A 23,878-nucleotide genomic window follows, 5' to 3' on the forward strand; every position below is an offset into this window, starting at 1 on the left:
GATTTAGCAATAATAATTTTAGTTCATTCTCTTTGTGTACTTCTGAAGATGCTCAGGAACACCATAATTAGCCATACCAGATACTTTATTATTTTGGTATTAGAGAATGGAAGGAGTTGATAACTTTTCAGGCAAATAGTTTTTTTAAAGAGCCAGTTTAAAAAAATACAGTACAAATAAAAGTAATATAGAGACAGTTTAACTTCTGAACATGGAGGAGGAAGTTTTATTAGGTAAAAGCAATGGATTTAAAAATGTAACAAAAATTCTCTATGTAACCCAATAACTCCATTTTATACTAATATACAGAAAATAATCACATTATAGAATGCATTTATATCACTTATTATTTTAATTCATTACATTTTATTTTAGTACAGTCAAAATTTAAGCCATATTTATTTTGTGAATCAAATTCCAGCAGCCAATTAAAAATTATTTGTTAAGTCTCTACTATATTGATCTGGTACCTTTAATTATTAAAACTATTTATCTTTTCTGTTTCCTATTAGAATTCTGCAGTTCTATTTGCTTCCTCATGTTCCCAAAAGATATTAACTAGATTTTTAAAGAAACAAACCCTCTCCTAAACTTATTTTTTAAAGCAGTTGAATTCATATGAATTTGAAGTCTTTAGTGGATTTCTCATCTCCCTTCTTGCCCCTGTTCCTACTATCCCACTGCAATTAACTTTTCTGATTTTTGTTAATCTAATTATTAGAATGAATATTCGAGTTATCATTCTACTTTATAGCTAGAGATTTTAAATTACTTAACTTCTACATATACTATTATGTATACTCTAAGTTAGGTCTCTTTATTAAAGTTACCTAACTCTAAGTTAGGTAACTCCTTATTAAAATATTTGAATAGGCATAAAAACATAAGCATTTCTGAAGATATATAACATCTTGATATTGCACAAGAAACAAAAGTAACAATAACAATAATAATAATGGGTATACAGTTAACCAAAAGCAAAACTACAAGTACTCACAGTAAGGAAATAATATGGCTGTAAGATTCATGTGGCTAAGAAATGTGTGTATGAGTATATATAAAAAACAAAGTATTTGTAGCCAGGTTAAAATTTCACCAAACATTTTACTTCCTCACGAAAGTTTTTAAAACACCTTAAACTTTTGAGCCACTCAATACATAGTTAAATTTTATCTTGAAATTTGAAAACTGAGAAACATGGTGCTATACATTAATATCAAGAATAAATGTTTAACAGAAACTCATTCTCTCTTATTAGCTTATATTACTAAGTTTAGAAAAAAATAACGTGTCTTAAGATACATTCTTTTTGGTTATCTGTGATTTGTGAAAATCTACCAATATTGAAGTAATAGCATTTCTGGTTTTCCTTCAAGTTAACAGTTTAAAAAGGGAGCTTCATCAATATTAATAACCAAATAATCAAGTTTGTAACATATATACAGTGAAAAAGAAGGGCAAATGTTACATTAACAGTAATAACTAGATTATCTTATTAAAATATTGGTCTTATTTTTTTTCTCTGTACCCACATCTTTTATTTATACTCTGCAGATTTTGGGGTGTAATTTTTAAAAAAAAAAATTTTTTAATTCAGATTATTTTAAATTTAGAATTATATGTGTTTACATAGATACATGATTGTCTCTATTTATAATATATTTATAGTAGCCTAGCAAGCCCTTTTATTTTAGAAGGGGCCCTTGAAGATAATTAGCATATAAAGTTTCATTTTAATGTAGCTTTGACCACTGATTTCCCACAAATACTAGAAGAGTCACCATGAATCAATTTTGTCACAACAAAGTGATTTCAAAGTGATCTTTACTGAGTTTTCTTGGATCCTTGCAACTGGAACTTTTGGGCTTGATGAGGTTTGTCAGGAAGACAGAAAAGATGGTGTCACTTCAGATCTGATATTCCTGGGTCTGGACTTAAAGATTATCTGTTGAAGATTGATTCTTCCCCATGTCCTCTCCAAATTCAGATCTCACTTCTCCAGAGGTTTAGAAGGCCCTATTTCACCACTGCCACACAGAAAAAGACAAAACTCAAGAAAAATAATATTACAAGTTGACTGTTCTACAAGACACAACATAATTCTTAGGCCAGAATTTCATGGCTTTTGGCATCAGGCCAGTACAGTGTTAATAGAACAAAGAATGGAAACAAAAGCTTAGTTCCTAGAACTTAAATTTATTTAATTTATTCCCCAATGTAACTCATACCCTTCAAATACAAGGTGTTATTATTACTAATATAATTCTTCAACTATAGGGGCACTTTTTTCTTGCATAATCTAAGCAAGAAAGAATGTGTAGGGTACATAAATATGTAACATAAAAAAGATAGGTGGTCAGCCAGGTAGGCAAAAATAGGCAGTAAGCAGTTAAGAAGCGTTTTCCTTCAAATAAAATAATTTTATAATGTACTTTAAATTATTAATGACAAATCTGGTTGAAACATAAATCTAACAAATTTAAAAGTTCATGTTCTTTTACTGAGTGCTTTCAGCCATCAAGCTAACACTGTTTTCTTCAAATATTAAGTGTTGTATACACTCTGCAAATGAAAATAAAGTGTATACACACACACACACACACACACACACACACACACACACACACACACACACACATCCCTTCAGAGGAGGAGTTCTTCAAATTCCTATGTTCATAACTCTCCTAACCTGCACCAGTGATTCTGGGTAGAATTATATTTTTTGCAGGAACGCTTTGCCTTAATTTTTTAAGAGACTGTCTCTTAAAACACTTTTTCCCATGTCAGAGAACATAAAAGCATTTGAAAGATGATTTTCATAATCTATGCTTAGAATCATATTTTATCTAAAAATGAGCTCTGCTGATTCTAATTGGTATAAGCAATTGCTTTAAAGCAGGGGTCCCCAAGCCCCATGCCGTGGACTGGTATTGGTCCATGGCCAGTTAGAAACCGTGCCACATAGGAGGTAAGCAGTGGGCCAGCAAGTGAAGCTTCACCTATATTTGCAGCCGCTCCCCAGCGCTAGCATCACCGCCTCAGCTCCACCTCAGATCATCAGACATTAGATTCTCATAGGAGCACTGGTCCCTAGTGCCAAAAAGGCTGGGGACCGCTGCTTTAAAGTAGAATAAAAACAACATAGTAACTTTTTAAATAAAATTTAACTGGGGGCTTCATAGGCTGTCTACCTAACTTTATCCCTGTCTCAAATAGGTAAATTTATGAAAATTTTCTCACATAAAATTTCTTGACTCTGAATTGAAATCATGTCCTTTACGTTTTTGTCATCTTTTGATCCCTAGAGTTTTCTGTGATTTCTAAATACAATGGTGATTAGCACATTGATAATTCAATTCAGAGCCAAATACTGAATTATAACCTTCACACCATCTTTTTTGTCAGCAAATGAATAAGATAATGAGAAATTATAATGGCTTCCTGCCCCCTAGTGATCTGTGATGGATTTTGATAGAAAAGATGAACCATTCTGTGATTAATGGACCTCAATGATTTGGTTCTCCTGAATATAATAAACTTAAAATAGGATTTAAACATCTTAATGCTAAAGTCAACTAAGCATGTACATATACTTAGGTGGTATTAAATTGGTTCAAAATTAGCATGAATTTCTAAGCTGTTATTGTCATTTAGTTCATATTTGTATTTACCAATACAGACACAAACATTCTAAATCCTTGCATTTTTGCCTCTTGACAGCATATAAGTTTCTAAGTAGCTATATTTCACCTGGTTTTAGCATGAGACTCTACCCATGTTACCAAGTAATATATCCTTGAGTTTGATAGAAGGCTGTGAAAGAGAATAATTTTATAGCCATTACCCATGGAATCATCACCATCTTGTTCTTCTACACTAACTTAAAAAATAACATTTGGCAGATAGATCATTAAAGTAGTATATTTAACATAGTAGTAGTAAAACCTATTATACAGGCTGTAGAAATCAGGCAATAGATGCATAAAGTTAAAATCGGATTTGATTGGGAATAGACTGTTTCACTTAAACCATTAAATAACTGTTTACTTGTTTAAAATTTGCAGCTTGGTTAGAGCAGATATATAGGGTGTTGTTTCCTGAAATTATCTTTCACTCCTTTTTGAGTAAAACTTTTTAGGTTTACACTAGAAGTCCATAGATATTGTTGGTAAATTAAATTATAAATGACTAGAAAACCCAACTTTGTTTTTAGGCAGTTTGATTAGGCACCTCTATAAACTTTAATCAAATGAATCACAATACAGTAGAGATTTTGTTTTGTTTTTTAACCAAAGAAATGAAAAAGTTCTTATCCACATAATCTGTTGAGGTAAAAAGAGGGAACTGGTTATTCTGGAGTCCTGGTTTTCCTTAGGAACATTTTCAAATAATTTGAGTTATTCAACTCATTAGTCTGATAATCAGTAAAAGGAAATGGTGATTGGTAGGAGAAATTAAAATATAAAGGTAGGGAAAAAGGAAAACAGGGAGGAAAAGTTCAGAGGTAGAAATATGGAAGTTGAATTCAAATTAATTTTTTATTGAGCACCAATCATGGGCCCCAAAAATGGCTGACAATATCACTAAATGTTTTACATTTAAGTAAAGGAAAATGAAAACATCAGTATTTAGTCTTTATTTCTAAAACATCATTCTGAATGACCCAAATAAAGTTTTGGTTTTGACTGATATATTTTCACATTAACATGTTCATTAGGTAACCCACTATTTCCAGCTGCCTTACCAGGCACAGCAGATGACAGCTGATGAATAAGGAGCAGAGTCTCATACAAGCTTTATCACATGTGTTCCTACGCTGAAAAGGCCCTTCTTTGTACTTCTTGGTAGGTGGAGTATGTAACTTAGTGGTTACGTACAAGAATGTAGAAATCAGATAGGTCTAGGTTCAAATTCCAGCTCTAGTATTTAGTTTCTGTGTGGTCTCAGGAAAAAAGACTCAGCCTCTGAACCTCAGCCCCCTGTCTGGAAAATTAGAATACTTACCTCATAAGGCTGTGAGGATTAATTAAAATTACATGTGTAAAGCATTTAGCAAAGTAGATAGAGAGCTAACTAAATGGATGTTTGTTAGGTGAGAGCCCTAGGATGGCTGGATCATGGGGTTTCCAAATCTGGCCTGCAGCTTCAAGTTCTTAACACCAAATATAACTCTACTCGCTCCAGTTCCCTGGCATTCATCCTGTCACCCCCAGTTTACTGCACTTCAGGTATTAAGGAGATGGGAGACATTCCATAAGGATATGTTCCCACAGAGCTTTTCAGTACCCTGGAATCCTAGGCAATGCTAATATTAGGGTGCCTACAGAGTACTCACATTTATCACTGAGAAGCATTTTTTACACAGGAGGTGGGGGTGGTGAGGAAAGATACAAAACTGATCAAAGTAGATTAATGGCAAAAAATTTAACTCATTCAACCCATTTAAAATTAAGAAAAATACCAATTTCTTTATTTTCAGCTATGTATGCACACATGCGTTTTTTTTCTTTTGGGTGTACCGATTTAGCTTTTTGTTAATAATGACATTTTTGTTTAACGGTTATACTGGTTCTTTGGGGGATTTTCCAGAGATCTATTAATTATGGAAGTTCCTTAACAAGTGACATAGAGAAACAGGTCGTTTTAACCAAAAAGTTGCCAACCACCACCTCTCTTCCTGCTTAAGAAAATTTGGTATATTATCTCAAGAAGTTAAGCATATCCTTAGCATGTTCATAATAATTGTTTCATTAGGCATTCTATGGCTCTGATGGAATTTTAACCTAATCAAATTATTTTAACCAATCAAATTACTTAAATCTCTACTCACCTATAAAATTTCAAATGCTCTATTAAACTTTAATATCTTGTTCATTTTTTTGTTCTCAGCCACATTACTTAAATGTTTTTCACTTCAGTCTATTATCTTTCCTTCCAATTGGTGCTGACTGCCCTAGCAAACTCCATTTAATTCATTTTTATCACTAGCCCCTGGAATCCTTATTTTCTTTAACTTCACATATTAAACATTAGCCATGTGTCATTTTACTTATGTGAGTCATTTCTCTGAATATTTTTACTTTTAAAAATATGGGAGAGATTAAGACAACTTTGAGTCCTAATCCACTGCAACTTGGTTGTGCTTTATTAATCTCTGAAATTCTTAGTCCTGTTTGCCAAAGAATTTAAACACCTGAGTTATACTGTAATTGGTGGCAAGCTTGTTAGGCACTGATTCATTCCTTCGATTCCTCCAGAATTTCTTGCTAGAGAACAAAAGGCCTTTTATGCAAGACTGTGTTTGTGAGACAGAAAGAGAAATAAGATTCCACATATATCTATCTAGATTTTCCTTTTATTTTTAGAATAGGAGCCTGATCAAATTATAAAGGCAGGAGGAGCAAGCACGTTCCACAACCTTGTCTTCATAGCATTGGTGGGCAAGAAACAATAGTAAGAAGTTAAAGCTTTGTAGCCCCACCCCACGAGAGAGGTGGAAAAAATAAGAGGAAACTGGGTTGGAGAGAAGTGTTGGATATTTTCATTTCCCTAGTTTTAAAAGGCAAGTAGTCTTTACATGAACTCTTTGCCTTAACAAGGAAAACTACATTATAAAGAAGCCTGTGCTGCCCTGTAGCTAGTGCCAAAGCAGAAGGTATGTGCCCTGTGTAACACGAAACTGAGAGAAAACAACATCGCTGAGGTGTGGCTTTGTGAAACTATGAACATCACAGTTATGTAAAATTAGATTTTATGGTTGTTTATACATTTGCTTGCTAATTGTTGGCTGTTAGTATCTGTCAAAACAGTAAGCTAAACCCCCCTTTTTTAAATGGAGTAGACAATCCATTAGTAAATGGTTTGGTCGTGGTGGTAGCATTTAGAAAGAACCCCGCTCTTTAATGCTGGGAAAGCCACTGCAAGAGATTTTGATGAGGGTCATGTAAAACAGTGGTCCCAAAGAAAATTATGTTTACTGAGATATTATATAGTTTGGAATTTTTGAGTTTATCTTATCTCTCTACACTATTCTCTGATGGTCTCTGGGTTTGTTAGAACACTTTATCAGGTTCCTATCAGTAATGTATATACCATATTTCAAGTTGCGTTTCAGATTTAATTACTGCTAAACTATTGCATCAGACTAAGATGATTTGCTTTTCCTATGTGGCTTTTAAAAAATTCCTGATTTCTCATTTACCTTTTTGTGTATTTCCTCCTTCTCTACTTCCCATTATTTTAATACTGCATGGCCTCTATACTATTCCTATTCTTACTTAATACCCTAAACATCTCCCCACAAATCTCTGAGCTCACACTGTGCTAATACTTCTCTATCCACTAAATCTGTGCTAGTCAATAAATCTCTCAATTCTCTTGGCAACTTGTTCTTTTATGCAAGTTGTATACAAAAATATGACTTGCATATCTTAAAAATTTGATGTGAAAAGAAAAAATGTTGTTAAATTAGTGTTCATAATCACAAAATTATACTTTTAAATATAGGAGTTATTTAGAATCCCTTTCATTCTGAGAAGGGTATTACAAGTAAGTAATTCACATTAAAAATCATTCTATTCAATAGTTGTGTTTATTGGTGGGTCAGTTTTCCCAAGTGTTTTAATTCACATGTAATTCACGTAGACCCTGTGTCAGCAACAACTAGCAGTAATACTATTTTAACTAAAAAATGATAAACTTTTTCCATTTATATGCTGTGATTATTTTATAATCCTCAAATTTTTAAAAAATGAAGCATAGTGATAGACTGCAATTTGCCACAACACATTTTCTCCAAATATTAGATAGTATAAAACACAAGACATTGTTTGCACACTCTACTTTTATAGAACAACCAGATTTATAATTGATTTATTTTATTAGCTTTATCAATATACATGGCAGCTTTCTCAAATCTTGAAGTTCCAAAAGTATGTAATTTTAAAGGTGAAAAATCATTTTCCTTTAGATGTCATATTCTTAGAGAACTATTAAAGTCTATTTATAAACAAAAATAATTGATAAACACACTTTAGAAATCAGAATATTTTAAATTATTTTAAGTGAATACAAGATATGTCTTTTTTATTAACTATCATAGTTAAATTTTATACCACAAAACAAAATGACTTGTCCCTTACTAATTTCTCAGGTGGGGTAAAGTCATTGGGTTTTATACTTAATATAAGTTTTAAATGTGATTATTAAATGACAATATTTTATCAATTATAGGAAAATATTCATTTATAGGAATTTCCTTAGGTCCATCAATCTCTTTAGGCCAAGTGTGGGCCCATGTCAACCTTCAAGGTTAGATTCAGTGCACCTAACCTGCCTAATAAGAATATGAATTTCATTAATAAGAAGGGGGAATACACAGTGGCTAAATCACTGTTCAACTTTCAAAAAAAAAAAAAAAAGCTAAAAGTGAATGGAAGTTTCATATAACTAATTACTTAAAAATTTTTTTTTTAATTTAAACAGAAATGGCCAATAATACTGGGTTTAAAATTTCATAGGATAACCTTAAAAAAAAAAAACCACATAGAAATAGTGAAGTCATCACCTTATTGATAAAAAAACTAAAGTTTAATAGTCATTGAAGGGGTAACAACCACTTGCAGTCTACATTTAAAAGTAACTTTAATCATAGCTAAAACAAACTAAAACCAAATAATTCTATTAAGAAAAAGCAAAAATGATAAACATTTAACACCTAAACTGTAGTACTTAAGATCCTAAACAAAAATATTTAAAGAAAAAGGGCCTTGAAATTTTTTTCCAACACTTCATCTTAGAAAATCAGTTTCTAAATAGCTCATATCCTTTGCTTTGGTGTTTTATGTAATATTAACTAAACATTAGTACAGTAGAAAATCACTTATGTTCTTTTCAAATGCTTGGCATTATAATGTGATCTCATATCTTTCCTCAAATTAAATTTTGCTCCACATATTCCACATGTATACAGATGAACATCCATGTGCTGTTCCAACTGTTCATTATTTGGGAATATCTGAAAGCAGACCTGGCATATAGTCTCACCAGCAGATAAATGAGAAATCATATGCCGTACATGGTCATGTTTTCTGAAGTTTCCTTGATCACAAATGGAACAGACATACCTGGCCATGCCTTTGTGCATATCATTGTGCAGTCGCAACTGACGTTCTCTTAAAAACTGCTTTCCACATGTCTGACAAACAAACTGTTTTTCCTTAGTATGAACAGTATAGTGTTCTCTTAGGTGACAGCGTTGATAAAATCCTTTTCCACACAGATTACAAAAATGCTTTCGTCTGTGATCTCTTTCATTTTCTTCCATGATGGCGCTTTTAAACATATCTTGGTCTAGGCAGCTAGACATATGTTCAACCACTAGATTTTCAGTTTCAAAACGCTGGCCACAATTAGGACACCGAAAAGGACAGGCAGAATGTTTAAATAACTGCTTTTTTTGGATACTGTTTATCTGGAAATGATTGTCTCTAAAATCATCCAACATTTCAACAAACATGTCTCTTATTTCAGACTGCTCATCAGGATTCTCTTCCATGTCCATTTTCTCCTCAGTATTTCCTAACCCATTCATTGTCAGATCTTGAGGTTCTCCACACCTTTGAGCATGTTCTTGAAGCTGTCTACCTTTAACAAGTATCTGTCCACATTTACCACATGCACAGATATTTTCAATGTGTTTGGCTAAGTAATGAGATGACAGGTCCTCCTCGGTTATTGTGAGTCCACACAGCTCACAAGATGCATTTTCAGTATCCTCTTGTATTGGACTGCTGTTGTTAGGGGGCCTCATATTTTCTAAACCACCTCTTTCATCAGCATTTATTGACATCCGAGGTTTTAGAGTTTTCCTACCACTTTTTTTAATACTGACGTCTTCTTCAACATAGTATCTATAAAATGGTTCTTCAGGTTCATCTTCTAATTCATCATTGTCAGTGGATTCATTACAATCTTTATCAGTAACTTTAATAATGTTAAAGTCTTTCAGTTCATCTGTAGGAATATCTTCTGGCTCCATCTTGATGATGATTCTTTTCCTCTCAGCAGCTCTGCTTTTCTCTTCACTGGCTAGTTCAGACTCCACTGTGCTACTCTTTCTGCTTCCAGTGGTTGAAGTCGAATCATCAGCAGTCTGGCTTGTGTCTCCTCTGTATTTTTCCATCTGCGCAGAAAATGTTTTAGGAGAATCCTTTTCACCAAATTCAGCTTTAATATTACTGTCTTTTCCGTCTCTAACATCTACTATTCTGTGAAAAGATCTCGTGTTTTGGTATGAATGTCTGTTAGTACAGGTTAGCACATGTTCATCTAATAATTTTTCACAGCTAAAGCCAAATCCACAACTATCACAGGTAAAACTCCGTCCAAAGCGTCGTGACACACGTTCTTTTGGAGTAGATAATTTGGACACAGAACTTTTTTTACATACATCAAACAGTGGTTCAGGAAAATTACCTAATTGTAAAGACTCTTCATCAGGCTCTCTATTATGTGGTGTATTTACTGTTGAACTTGGCTCTGCACACCACTTATTGGCTTCATTGCCATTTCTAGCCACAGTGTCTTCATACATTCTTACGCCGAATATCATTTTGCTGTTGTGTTTGCTAGAAGCAGAAGATGAACATTTTGAACTAGAACAATCTGCATCCTGTATGTCTTCTAAGCAGTCGGGAACATTGTACAGCTGTAGGTAATTCATTGCCACTTTAAACTGCTCAAAACTCGAGGGAGCTGTCATAATTTTTCCTAAATACATAAATTGCAAAATGAGATCAAAACACTCAGCACTGATTTTCATGTTGCTGAGATTCAGTTGTGCAGTACTATGCTGATGGTTCATGAAAAACATTCTAAAATAGGAGCTACAAGCAGCTAGAACTGCTTTGTGTGCTTGAAAGTAAATGTCATCAATTGCAATACAACAGTCACAGAGAAAACCCCATTCCCTTTGGTTGTTTAGCTGCTGAAGGACGTAGCTGCTGTGGCTGGGCTTTGCCATCTTCTATTAATTAGAGACCTATGTAAAACAAAAATATTGAAGTCAGACAAGATATCAGAAAAGCATTTGAAAGAATAATTTTGATCATGATTTGTGACTTGTGTGACTTTACTATTAAAATCAAGGTGTGAATAGCTTTCCATTTTAATATAGCAAAACTCAATAAATAATATATACTTAAATCATTTTTTTTAAATTTGAAGATGAAGATACCCAAACATTTATTCAAGCTTCTCATTTTAAGAAATACAAGCAAAAGTATCAGAAGCAAAAACCATCATTTTGGTTTCATTACAATTGTAGGGGGAGAATGTATACCAAATTCGAAAGAAGAAAAGGCACTTGTTTAAAAGTACTTGAAGTATACAAACAATGAAAGTAAATAAAAGAACAAATTGAAATTTAGTAACTACATTGAAGAATATTAAAAACTTCTTAGATGATTGATATAAAGGAGTTATTGCTCATTTTTATATGTGATGAGGGTATTTTGGTTGTTAAAAAAGAGTCCTTATCTTTTAGATATACATGCTGATGTATTTATAGATGAAATGATCTACCTAAAGTATGCTTGAAAATAATACAGTGCATTGAGTGTGAGGCTACAGATGATGTAAGATTGGCCATGTGTTGATAACTAATTCTATTTTTGCATGTTTGAAATTTTTAGAAAAATTCTATTAAAAAAAAATCTTATTAGATTATATGGAAATGGCACCAAGTAAATAGGTTTGGTCAATGCTTTTCTCTTTTCTTAACTACTAGAGAAGCAATAATTCCGTAGAGTTGGAATATCTTTTACTGCTTGGCACGTACTTAAGGATATAAAAAAGCAGTGGATCTATTTGGGAAGGTGGTATCTGTTCATAGTTTGCAAATTTTTCTTCATTTTTTGATTTTTAAAAAAGTGTACAGAAGTAACACATGCTCGTTGCAATAAAGTCAAACATAAAAGTACATAAAATTAAAACACACCTTAGGTTGCATACCTCTTCCCAGAGGTAACCTCTCCAAACACTCTGGATTGTATATCTTCAGATCAGTTTCTATGGATACATAGATTCAAGAGATATTGAGTACCATGTGCCAGGGACATAGTTTTCCTTTATTACGTTTTTAATTTTTAAACCTAAATGGTATTATACTATATATTACTTTCTGCAAGTAGTTTTCTTCATTTAACAACATATGGTAGACACTATAAATATTTTTAATGTAGGGACTTGACTTTGAATAAAGGAGAAGAAAATATTAAAAGCACTATCTATTATAGAAGTCCTATCTATTATACTATAAATCTAAAATAAGATCCAATTTCCACTTCATTTTTAATCTGTAAAACTTCAGAATCTAGTTTCCACTGAAAAACAAATTCCTACCCAATTTGACTGAACATAAAAAGAACATTTAACAAGCTGTTCAGAGAAATAAAATGTTCATTCTTCAGTCCCTAAACCCTCCCTGCAGTAGTAACTAAGAGTATCTAAGCTTATTTACTTCCAACTGCTTATCTGTTCATCACAGATCGTATGTAGATCACATACCACTTTTCTCTCTACTACCAAAAGATCCATCCTGCCTCTGTTTTCCTGCTTAAAGACAGAGTTGCATAGCCAGGGATGTGTGTGAAATAGTACTGTTGAAATGCACTGTTGAAATGAAGGTGGCTTAAAATTGCAACCACTATGCCTTTTCTATAAGCTAGATCAAGTATTTCAAGAAGGTACGTTTCGACCTTTTGTAACTCAGATACCTGTGCTAAAACTGTGAGGAACCACGTTCAGTATGTACCTAAATACAAAAAGCAATGTATGCACAAATATATCTATCAATGTTATTTATAACTTGAAATGCCTGTTAATAAGGGAGCTGTAAGTAAACCAAGGTAAATGCATATCCTAACATTCACTGTCATGTGGCCTTTAAAAACTGTATTAATGAAGACTGTAGAAGAAAATAAATTTTCAGGATAGAAAGTAAAGTAAAATAACACAGGATACAAAATTATGTAACAATTATAATTATATAAAACAAATCCAAACAACAAAACCTTATTCAAAGGTTAAAATGGAAAACACACACACACACACACGTTGACCCCCAAGCCTATTTTATGTAGAGTGAGATTTCTAGGTCTATAGGCATTTTGTAGGATTCAGAGAGACTTTTAATAAAAATAACAAATCAAAAAGAAAAGCAGGGGATAGATATTATCTCAAAATTTTTTTTCTAGTAGTAAGAGTTGTTTAAATGAAACAAATTTGTTCACAGGATAATGAATGCCCTGCGTGGAAGCAGGGACAAAATCTTGTTGAGGACTGTACGGTACAGTGAAAAGAGCACAGGCTTTGGATAAGACAGATCTAAGTTCCAGTGTAGTTTGCATTCTTGGGTAACTTGTTTATCCTTATTGATCCCAAGTTTCCTGAGCTGTCAAAGTGCTTGAAATAATGATATGAAGGGCTTAAAGGTTTTAGGGACCCTTCTAATCTAAATAAAAACAATTTTATGATCAGCAACCAAAATTAATGCAACTACACAGAAAACCAATATGACAGGCACATCTGCAGCTACTGTCACAATTCAATTCAATTAGTGAAAATACATTCTGTTAACAAAAACAAGACACTAAAGAGAATTGAGAGCATTTTGATGTATTATTTTTTAATTCAACAAATGTTTACTAAGTATTTTGGTATACCTGGCACTGATGAAGTACTGAGAATCAGCAATAACACAAGTATTCTATAATCTCAAAGATATATCATGGAGAATTTTGACTTTTTCTAAATTAAGGACTCCATTCAACATGTACTCAGTAAAGTGCCTACTCTGTGGAAGGCTTCATGCTGTGGTGGAAAGGATAAGGGCTCTGGGTCAGACAGGCCTGGGTATGAATCCCACTCTCTTCATGGGTCTCTATTTCCATCCTCCCCTCATAGACCATGAAGCAGAACAAGTAATGAGTCTGAAATTAATGCTAAAACTACAGCTTGAGGCTGACCTAGATCTGTAGTTTCATCAATGCCATTATGCAAATGTCCAAGTTCTGAGTAAAACTAATTTTAAGTAGAGTGACTTTTAATAGCAATCATTCACACATTAGTACCATCAACTTTGTTCTTGTTACACCTCATTCAGAAAAGCTTAAAGAAGGCTTAATAACATCCAAAAAACTGGGCTGGAGGTGGAGTCCAGGGTGAGGGATCTAAATTCCTGTGAGACTTTTAGCTCATCTCTTGAAAATAATTTTTGCATTAAAATTTTTATAATTCATTTAATTATAAATGAATTATAAATTGTATTAATTAAACAATAAATTTTACTTACTCAAATTCCAAAAGAAGTTTGCTCTTTACAAGTTTTTGATATCCTTAATGCTACCAAAAACACTTAGTGAACTTTGTTATAGTAAAGCTATGTAAACAGTTTTAAGTAAAATGATTGCTTATATTTCAGTTGTTCTTATTTTCATAACTGCAATCAGTGGTTGCTTTTGTGTTACTAGCTACATCACTGGTAGAAAAAGTTTATTACAGCTAGATACCCAGTATGCATGCAGTTCTCCAGGAAAAATAAGGAGTTAAGTAATAAATAATTTGACAGTGAATTTTTTAAATTTTGAAAAAGTTTACCAGCTCATCATTGCACATTAAGCAATTTAGATATTCATAGACTTTTACAGCATAGAGAGATCTAATCTAGTCCAACATTATTATTTGATAGAAGGGCAAAGGTCTAGGGCTGTTAAACAATGCAAGAGTATAGCCAACTGTGACAAAGTACGTACTAGGACTCTTGACCACCCAGATGGGTACTAACTACTGTATAGTTGTTACTACATATTCCTTGATACTACGCAGTGTGGCCTTCTCCAAGAATACTCAATCAAAGACTATGTATGAGTTCTTAATGCAGGGTTTATTGGCCAAGTGCTCTTGCACAAGTGACTTCCGCCATCTGAACTCTTATTTGTAATGTGGTTTTAGCTGTATATATGCATCTAGTCTTAGCCAGTAGACGTGTTCCCTAAATTACACTGTGTAAGCTATTTCAGTAAATTTCGCACTGACATAGTAAGGTTTCAGAAATACTTTTCCTTCATTGCTAAATCTCTTAAATTGGAAAAAAGTTTTGCTGGAGGTTTTTCTCCTAGCCTTAGTCAAATGATAATTTAAAGGTCTATAAGTAAGCATATAAAGTGAATGAAGAAGTAACTTAAGGAAATTTTTGAGCTGACTCCTTCTCTAAGACAAATAATCACCTTCTACTATGTCACAGACTTGCCTCACCAAGGAGGCCCCTGAGGACGATTTGCACAGCCTCAGTGAGGCTGCAGCAGAGCCTAGCGTCAGACTCTCAATTAAGTGCCCTAGTCTCTGAACTTAAATTACTTCTGGATCTCAAAAGACATTTCAATATATACATTATTTCCTCATACCTATTTCTATGTTTTATCTGATTGAATGCATGTACCTGGATTTACTTTGAGCGCTTTTTAAGAAGCCTGAAATGTAACGAAAAGATTCTCTTATGTTTATAAATCAGAGTTTTGAACACATTGAACACTTATAATTCTAATACTGCATACAGCATTGAGGTGGACGGTGAAGAAGGATGGTATACAATAGAGCTAATTAATTACATGTGAGGGATTCAATTTTAAACCAAGACACAATTTGAGAATAATTAAGTACTAATTTATTTTGAATAAAGTTCAGCAAGAGTTTAGAAAGAGAAAAGCATGAATTGTACTAAAACTGTAGGTTTTAGGAAGGATGTAGTATTTGAGTGAAGCCTTGATGAATGAGTGGGATAGAGAAAAATAGAAAGCAAAGGGAAAGGTATTTCAGTAGTTTGCATAGGTATCTATGTAATTGAGGAGAGGTACACAACAGCATAAACAAAAGCTTGGGAATGTAATGGGAGGGAAGGTATATTTGTTTTACTGGCCTTACTAACAATGTGCCAGGCTCTAGTCTAAGCAAATGTGTGCATATGTGTATTATACACACGTATGTATGCATATAAATATGTATCATTTTATCATTTAATCCCCATAACAAATTCTACTAAGTAGGTAATATTTTAAGACCCATTTTCCAGATAAAAACAGAGGCACACAATGTTATATAATCTTCCTAATTAAGACTTCAGAGAACTTGGTGAAATTAGAACACAAGCAATATCACTCTTCAGCCTGACATCATGGCCTTAACGATTTTGCTACCCATAAAAATAAGGTCACCTCAGCAAAATTCTTTCATAGAATACCATTTTCCAGGGTACACAGCCCAATTTCTAAATTTAAACTTAAATTCTTTAGGTTTCCTCCTTGAAATTTTAAGGAAGAACCAGCTGTAGAGGCTTCTGAAGGTTTTACTTCAAGGCACTTAAATGACAGGCATGATCAAGTTTAGAAAATTTAATTCACTTTTTAGGGCAGGCATTCTGGCTGGTCATTAGACTGTACAGTGGTACTTAGTACAGGAAGTCCTGAAATTATAACTGAGTTACATTCTAAAACTTTATTTTTAAGTTAGTTATTTGGAACTTGAAACACATATTCCCATAGAAACGATGCTATAAATGGTGGCTCAGTTCTATGCTCACACCCTAAAATCTTTAAAAACCCTAATGTGGCTGTATGTTAGTCCTAACAGTGCTGTTGTGTTATATCATTAGCACTGACAGAGGTACAGTATAGCAGTGCTTAACTGAACTCTCAAAGACAGGGGCGAGGCTTGATAGCTTTTGTGTTCCCTGAGCCTAGCGCACTCTTCCCACATATTGGCACTTAATGCATGCTTGTTAAGTGAAAGTATTAAATAAGAGCCAGAAAGCAGACATTAAAAGATTTGAATAATAGCTCTATCTAGTACTAAACTTCTTTACCTCTCTAAGCCTGCTTTCTTCATCTATAAAATACAGATAATCATACTCCTCATAGGACTCTTGCATAGAGATGATGTTTGTCTTTTCAATCCAAGCATAATGATTTTTCTTAAATATTAATGCCATCATTGTGAACATAGTTCATACAATTTTACAAAGTGATCAAGTTCAATCTGCTGCTTTACAGATGAGAAAACAAACTGAAGCCCTAGGAAGTTACACGATATGCTCAAAGTCATATCTAGTTTTAGTGGCTGACAGGATGGGACTTTGATCTCCTTAATCAAGGGCTCTTCCTACTGTTCTAACTGCAGCCCCAAGTATAGCACTCCTGGCTATCTGCTTTCTCCTCTGCATCAATTGTTTGGCTGAAATATAGGAGCTGTTCAAATTTCTAAGGGTTGTTTGCACCTACAAAATGGCCTAAGACAGTTATACTTATGGAGACTGTGGTTCTTTGGTTGGTCAGTATTTTTCTGTCTCACTGCCTTGTGACACCAACAGCTGTCACTTCTAAGTGGTAGGCTGAGCTCTTGCTGCCCACCATTTCAATGTTATGGGTTATAAAATTAAGGCAAAAATTTATCAAAACTGAATCTACATAGATAATTTTTTATGAGAACTTAGAGTTCTATGAGTTAAAATAAGGCTTTAATACCTGTACTTTGTTCCATCTATTTTAATTGTTGAAAAGCAATAAATTGCCTTACTCTTTTGCTTCAGCCTAGGGCACCTCATAGCTGAGGTTGCCAACTAAATAAACTTCTGAATAACTGAGGTATTTCTGTAGTTCAGCAGCATTAAGAGATTTATCCACACAGAAAGCAAAGGTAACAAAGTGGCTTCTGGAACATAGCTCTCTCCCTCCAGGGTTGGATAAATTTTACTTATCCAACCAGTGTCTGTATATTGATCTGTTCATCCTAAAGAGGTAACATGGCATCGTCTGACCACCAGAGGGCACTGTGTGAACAGTAGGCTTCTCAGCAAAAAACAACTTCATCAGAAAGCCCCTTTTTGCACGTGGCATTCATATTCTTAGAATTCATTTTGTGAAACTTCTATTCCAAAATACTCACTCTGTGACTTTGTCTGAGACCCACCTAAAACTGTTTTCCACCTGTAGTCTCTGTCTCACCTGGCACCACCATGCACCAATCACCCAGGCTACTTGGGAGTCAGCTGGGTCTCCCTCCTCAAAATTGTCTTGCTAATTTCTCACTAAATATTTCTCAGATCTGCCCCTCTATTTCTTCCCTACCTTCCCTGCTCTCCTGAGGCCACTATCATCACTCCTGAGTTATTACAACAGGCTCCTTAATTGGACTCTCAAATCCAACAAAAATCTGCTTAAACCCTCTATGGTTCCCTCCACATAGCCTCAGACTAAAGTACAAACTCCTCAGCAAGGCATACAAAGCCCTCCGTGCCCACCCATCTAGTCTTATTTTGCTACTTCCTGCTTCAAACTTCATGTTCAACCAGCATAAAACTGTTTGTCTCCCCACCCCCAACCCCTCATTGCTTCATGTATTTTACCTCCATTTTTAGTCACACGGATTGGTTCTTCTGTCTGAACCTCCCATATCATTTAATAGTCAGTTTATGAACTCCTCCAGAAAGCCTTCTGTAACACCTCCCTCTCTATTTTAGGATTTGATACTACTGTATATTGTCACCTTATTTTGCACTTATTACACTATATTTTAATAATGAGAACAGCAACATAAAGTAGGTGTTAAAACACAAGCTAATCAGTCTGCCTGGGTTCAAATTCTGGCTCAGCCATTTGTTAGATGTGACCTTGAGCAGATTGCTTAACCAATTTATTCCTCAATTTTTCCATCTGAGAATGGGGATGGTAATCTTTCCAAGCACTTAGACTTATTTATTTGTAAGGCAGTGTCTGTCATGGAGTAAACACTAAGTAAGAATTGGTTCCCCAGTTTTCTACGTATTGGTCTCCCCTCTAGATTATGAGAAACTTGAAGGTAAGAACTTTGGCTTGTTAGTTTCTCTGCAACATTATGTATTCAGTAAATATTGCTGAGTGAATTACTGGTGAGGCAGCTCTCTCTATGATGATGGGAACTACCCTGTTTCCAATTTCATAGCTTGATTTTTTAAAATTCTAACCAAAAATCTTGAAAATTTCACTTTTATCTAATTAAGTCAATGAAATGAAATCAATAAAGAGTATAAAAAGTATGTTCATTCTAGGAAGCTTAACTCCATTCTTAAGCCTTAAATCTATTCAAGATTTAAGATTCTCCCTCATCCTAAAGCACCTAACACAGCAAAAGCCTTCATACTTTTATACATGCTATTCTCTTTGCTTAGAACCTTTTCGATGATGTCCAGCTCACGTTCAGAAAGTTTTTTTCTGATCCCAGGGGAAGGCAGATGACCCTCTTCTGTGTTTCTGAAAGAGCCTGTACCTACAACTATAGGGTGACAAATAATGTATCATCCAAATTGAGATGCTATATCTATCACCACATTCATAGCAGGGATTATAATTATGCTGGCTCCCCTGCTTTGCTGTAAGTTGCTTGAGATCAGGGCACTGTCTTAGTCATCAGTGTATATCCTTTGAGCCTCTAACAGTTGCCTGATATTTGATCAGTTTTTGAATGAATAAATGTTGAGGTAGGTAAATTTTATTTTGCTTATCGACGTTTTGCATTATTTTAATCATGGCAACTTTTACATAGTGATGAAAAATTCACAAAGCAATTTTCCATACATTATACAACTGATTCTCACAGCAGTCCTAAGGTAGATATTTTTATTATCCTAATTTTGTGAATGAGGAGACAGGTTCAGTGGTTGGTATTTAAGTGCTCATCTCATAAGTAGAAGATGGGACTCGAACTCTGACTCTTGATTCAGAGTCCTAAGTTTCAGTTTTATAAACCAGACAACACTCTTTCCCGCAATGACAATTAACTGAAGTGTCTCTGTGGAACATTCTAAGCCTCCCAGAGTTACCAGTATTCTCACACTGCCCCATATTGCAGGCATAATACCCTGACCCTTCCTGAACTCCTCTTCCTTCTGCTGACTCCCACTGCCCATCACAGCAAGCCCTCCCCTCATACTAAAGATTTAAAGTGGGGATGGAGCTCTTCAGTTACCTCGAAAAGATTACATGCATCTTACACAGACAACAAACAGAAAATCTGATTGGTGATTTAATTCTTTAATTTTCCAATTTTATTTTGAAAATGATTTTAAACTTTATGAAGTAAGTACTTCATAAAGATAGACCTAAAAAACATGCATGTCCCCAACATCTTCAAATAACCAACATTGTAATTAAACTTCTATGTACTATTTTGGGGCTTTATTTTCAGAACATCATCAACTACTTCCCAACTCATTCTTCTTGAATATGTCAGATGAAGTAATAAGTGATTCTGTACTTTCACTAAGATCTCTTGTAGTTACTACAAAAGCCACAATATAAGTATAGTTAGAAATCTATCTTAAATATGTCCCATCTCCTTCCACGCCACATCTGAAAACCAGTCATTAATCCCCTTCTTTCCTCTAATTGCCTAGATATTGGCATGCTACCTCTGGATACTCATTAAGAGGAATCTTTCACTCCACATCAGCAACAGGGATATCTTGACAGTAGTTTTCATGGCAAGTATACCCAACTCCTTCCCAACTATAAATTATGAAACTCTCTACAAATATGAGGGTTTTGTTTAAATGAGTTTGGCTACTATAAATCAACGCATGAGAGGCTAGACATCAACATTAACATTAAAAAAGTGTGAGAACTAGCACTAGCCCACCAAGATATAGTAAGTACTTCATAAAGATAGACCTAAAATAGCAGCCTTGTTATATTCAAACTCTCAAGTCTGCTGCTTAATCAGAGAATTTCAAATCAGCCTAATGCAAAACATTTCCTTTTCCTCTACCTAGCTAATTCTCACCAACCTGAGAAGTGAACAGAGAACATGAGTCCATGAATCATCTGATAGGCCATCCCTTCTCACAGTGAGGCACCCACAGCAGCAGTTATGATCAAATGTTGCCTTCTCTCATTTTACAAGGAATTGACTATTAACAGTGATTATCTCTGGGGAGTGGGAGTCAGAATGACTTTCATTTTTGTATTTTATGTACTTCCGTATACGTTGAATTTTTACAAAGAGCATGGATTTTATAAAGTATTTCCATTTTGAGACATGAATCACTTGTAATTTGGTTCACGTAAAAATAATTTCAGTGTTTTATGGTAAGAGGCATTAGCACAAAAAAATATCGAGAAAACATCCTACAGAGACCAAAATGAACTCAAGCAGATGTTTTTCAAATACACTTCGAATTTTTTAAGACAACAGATTGTAGCTTAAAAATGAAAATCTATGGAAAATTTTCTGCATTTTTAATCCAACTGGTTTCCCTCCCCTTTGGGCCAGAAGGTTAATATCAAAGGCTTAACACTTTTCCTGGCTGGAGAAGAGAGGCCTGAAAGCAGGCAATTTTCTCCTAAACATTGAATGGGAAATAGTTCTAAGTACAAAAATTTAGCAGTGTTAAAACGAAATCAAAACTCAAAGTCAAGAGCAAGTGGCTAAGACTGTGTTCCTGCTCTGCTAAGGTCCTGATTAAATATGGTTTCTCTTTTTCTAACAGTGATGCACCAGCTATCTGCCTCCACCACCACAATAGGCAACTATATTGGAGGTGAGAAGAATAAAAAGGCTTCAGGAAAGGCCTGAGTTATTCTATAGATGGAAATTTGGTCATAAAGAAAAAAAATCTACTTTTAAAATAAATATAAAATATTAATCGATGGTTCTACTGCAGACTGTATTACTCTTTGGAAAAAAGCATTTCACCTCCACTACGATTTTGTCTGTTTAAGATGAGAAAGCCCTATCTAGTTCCCAAAACCATTCAGCTATTGAAACTTTATCAGATATCCAGCAAATGATTCAAAAGGAAAATTTTGAGGTTCTGATAGCCAGTCTTTTCTGATAGTCAAAAGCTTCATCTTTTTGTACCCCAATTCTCCCCATCCTATCCATTCGCACTGACAAAGTTTCATAGAATCTAATTTCTCCGTTTCAAAGAAGTGATAGCTTTTATCAAAGCAGCCTTCGCCAAATCTGCTCCAAAATACCTGAATTTCAGTTCCAGAAAATGATTCTAAGTCTCCTCAAAAAGCCTGGAACCACTCCTTGGGTTCTAGTGTCAAAGGGAAAATTGTTCCTGGAATAGTTTCTCTGCCGTGATACTACTGTATGGAAATACACTTGGGCCAGTGGAGAATCTGTGCGTATCTACCAAGTTGAAGCTCGATTTAGGATTATTACACATAAAAATGCCCTACTGTCCCCAGAAAATATCAAGGACTATCACCATCTCCCTGACTCTCCTAATCTGGAAAATACCATGTCAACCTTTCAGATCACGTAGACGCGTGGCTTAGATAGAATGAGAGAGTGGGAGGGTGGCTGAGCTCAGACCCAAGCCTACATATTTTATGTGGTAACGACTCCGGATCTACATCCAACACATTTACCGAACACTAACGTAACTTCTAATAAGTTCCCACCACTGGAAATGAAAGCACTTTCTTCCCAGGAAACAGAAGGTCTTTTCCACAGAAAATTCTCAAACCCAAAATCTGCCACTTTTTACCGAAGAAAAAGCGTGTGTGCCGGCAAGAGGGGGTGGGAAAGAGCGTGGCAAGAATTTGCACAGCTCTTACGCCTCCTCCCTCGGAGAGCGCCCAAGTCTGCGGCCTCGGGCTCCGGGACACTTCTCCTCCCATCCGCCGCGGAGCCGCAGCTGTAAGTTTAGAGAAGCGGGCTCTGGGCATGTCAATCAACTGGGTCCTCCCGCCTTCCGTCTACACCTCCTCTCCCTTCCCCCCTCAAAAAAATAAAAGCAGAGAAAGAAAGGGAAAAGAAGGTAACTAATGTGGGAACTAGTCTCCACAGGGGCTTCGCCTACGACCGAAGGAGGCCGCACGTCCCGGACCCGGCGGGATCGAGCAAGCGGCCGGGTAGCCGTCTGTCGCAGGGTCTTCGCAGCGCGTCCGCCGCGCTCCGGCTTCCCGCACGGGTTGGCGCCGCTGCGGCCCCGCACTCCACCAGGCCCTCGGCCCGCCACCCTTCAGCGCGAGCCAAAGTTGCGCAAATAGCCCCAACAACTGGCAAATACTCACCGGCCGCAGCAGGAACCGGGGGTGCGGAGGTTTTAGGGAGTTTAAGGCAAATTAGCCACGGGAAAGGCGGGCGGAGGCGAAGGGGCCGCGAGCTGCAGTGGCGGCGACGCGCGGCGCTCGGGTTGGGCTGCGCGGAGAGGTTCTGGCTCTGCCAGGGACTGTGCTGCAACAAAGGACTTCCGCTGCCGCACAGCCGCGCCTGCCGCACCGCACTGAGCCGGCCCCGCTTACGCGGCGACTCCGGGTCTGCCCACCAGTTCGCTGCGGCGTCCGCCAGCCTTCCCCTCCCTCTCGCCCGCCCACCCACTCCGCCGCTGGCTGCTAGGGGCACCCGCGGTCGCCTGTTTGTTGCAACAAGTTTCTGCGTCGGGCTCCGAGGAGGCTGGCGCAACCCGCACCGCGGGGGCTGGCGTGGCGGCGGCTTGACCACCCCTCTCGCCCCTCTCCCAAGGGTAGGCTTGGGACCTCCTCCTCCTGTTTGCACAGCTGGACGAGACTGGGCTCCTCCCGACTCCCCAAGGGCAGGAGGCTGGTTTCCCACTCCGTCCAGATGTTAGACCCCTGCCCGAGAGGACCCAGCTGTTGGTCCCTCCCTTGCGGTATGTCTCCTGAGTCCCCGGGGTGCCGGCGCCCTCGCCCTGTCCCGTGCACGACCACTCTGTTCAGGGTCGCCCATTCCCAGTGCTCCCCCCACCCTGCTTTCCATGGGCCTGTCCGCCTCTGGCCTTGAGTCACTTCCCCCGCCGTGCCCCACCCCGCCAAGC

General features: G+C 36.1%; 1 protein-coding gene across 3 annotated transcripts; it reads right to left on the minus strand.

The window, feature by feature from the left end:
• Positions 1-197: 197 nt before the first annotated feature.
• On the minus strand, positions 198-23,835 carry ZBTB1 (zinc finger and BTB domain containing 1). 3 transcript variants are annotated; one of them, XM_011384550.2, is made up of 4 exons: positions 23,115-23,835; positions 11,999-12,069; positions 9,126-11,041; positions 198-2,027 (listed from the first exon to the last, which is right to left on the minus strand). In XM_011384550.2, the coding sequence occupies exons 3-4, from the start codon at positions 11,021-11,023 to the stop codon at positions 1,991-1,993; spliced, it is 1,935 nt and encodes a 644-aa protein (XP_011382852.1). In that variant the 5' UTR covers positions 11,024-11,041; positions 11,999-12,069; positions 23,115-23,835; the 3' UTR covers positions 198-1,990. The 3 variants fall into 3 exon arrangements, with proteins under 3 accessions (XP_011382852.1, XP_011382838.1, XP_011382844.1); XM_011384536.2 differs by lacking the exon at positions 198-2,027 and having other exon boundaries at positions 6,338-11,041; XM_011384542.2 differs by lacking the exons at positions 198-2,027; positions 11,999-12,069 and having other exon boundaries at positions 6,338-11,041.
• Positions 23,836-23,878: the final 43 nt, after the last annotated feature.

The sequence above is a fragment of the Pteropus vampyrus genome, unplaced genomic scaffold, assembly GCF_000151845.1.
Source record: "Pteropus vampyrus isolate Shadow unplaced genomic scaffold, Pvam_2.0 Scaffold15, whole genome shotgun sequence".
Lineage (NCBI taxonomy): Eukaryota > Metazoa > Chordata > Mammalia > Chiroptera > Pteropodidae > Pteropus > Pteropus vampyrus.

What these genes read in the sequence shown, in the direction of transcription:
- ZBTB1 (XM_011384542.2), bottom strand. Translation starts at nt 11,023, where the DNA reads ATGGCAAAGCCCAGCCACAGCAGCTACGTCCTTCAGCAGCTAAACAAC.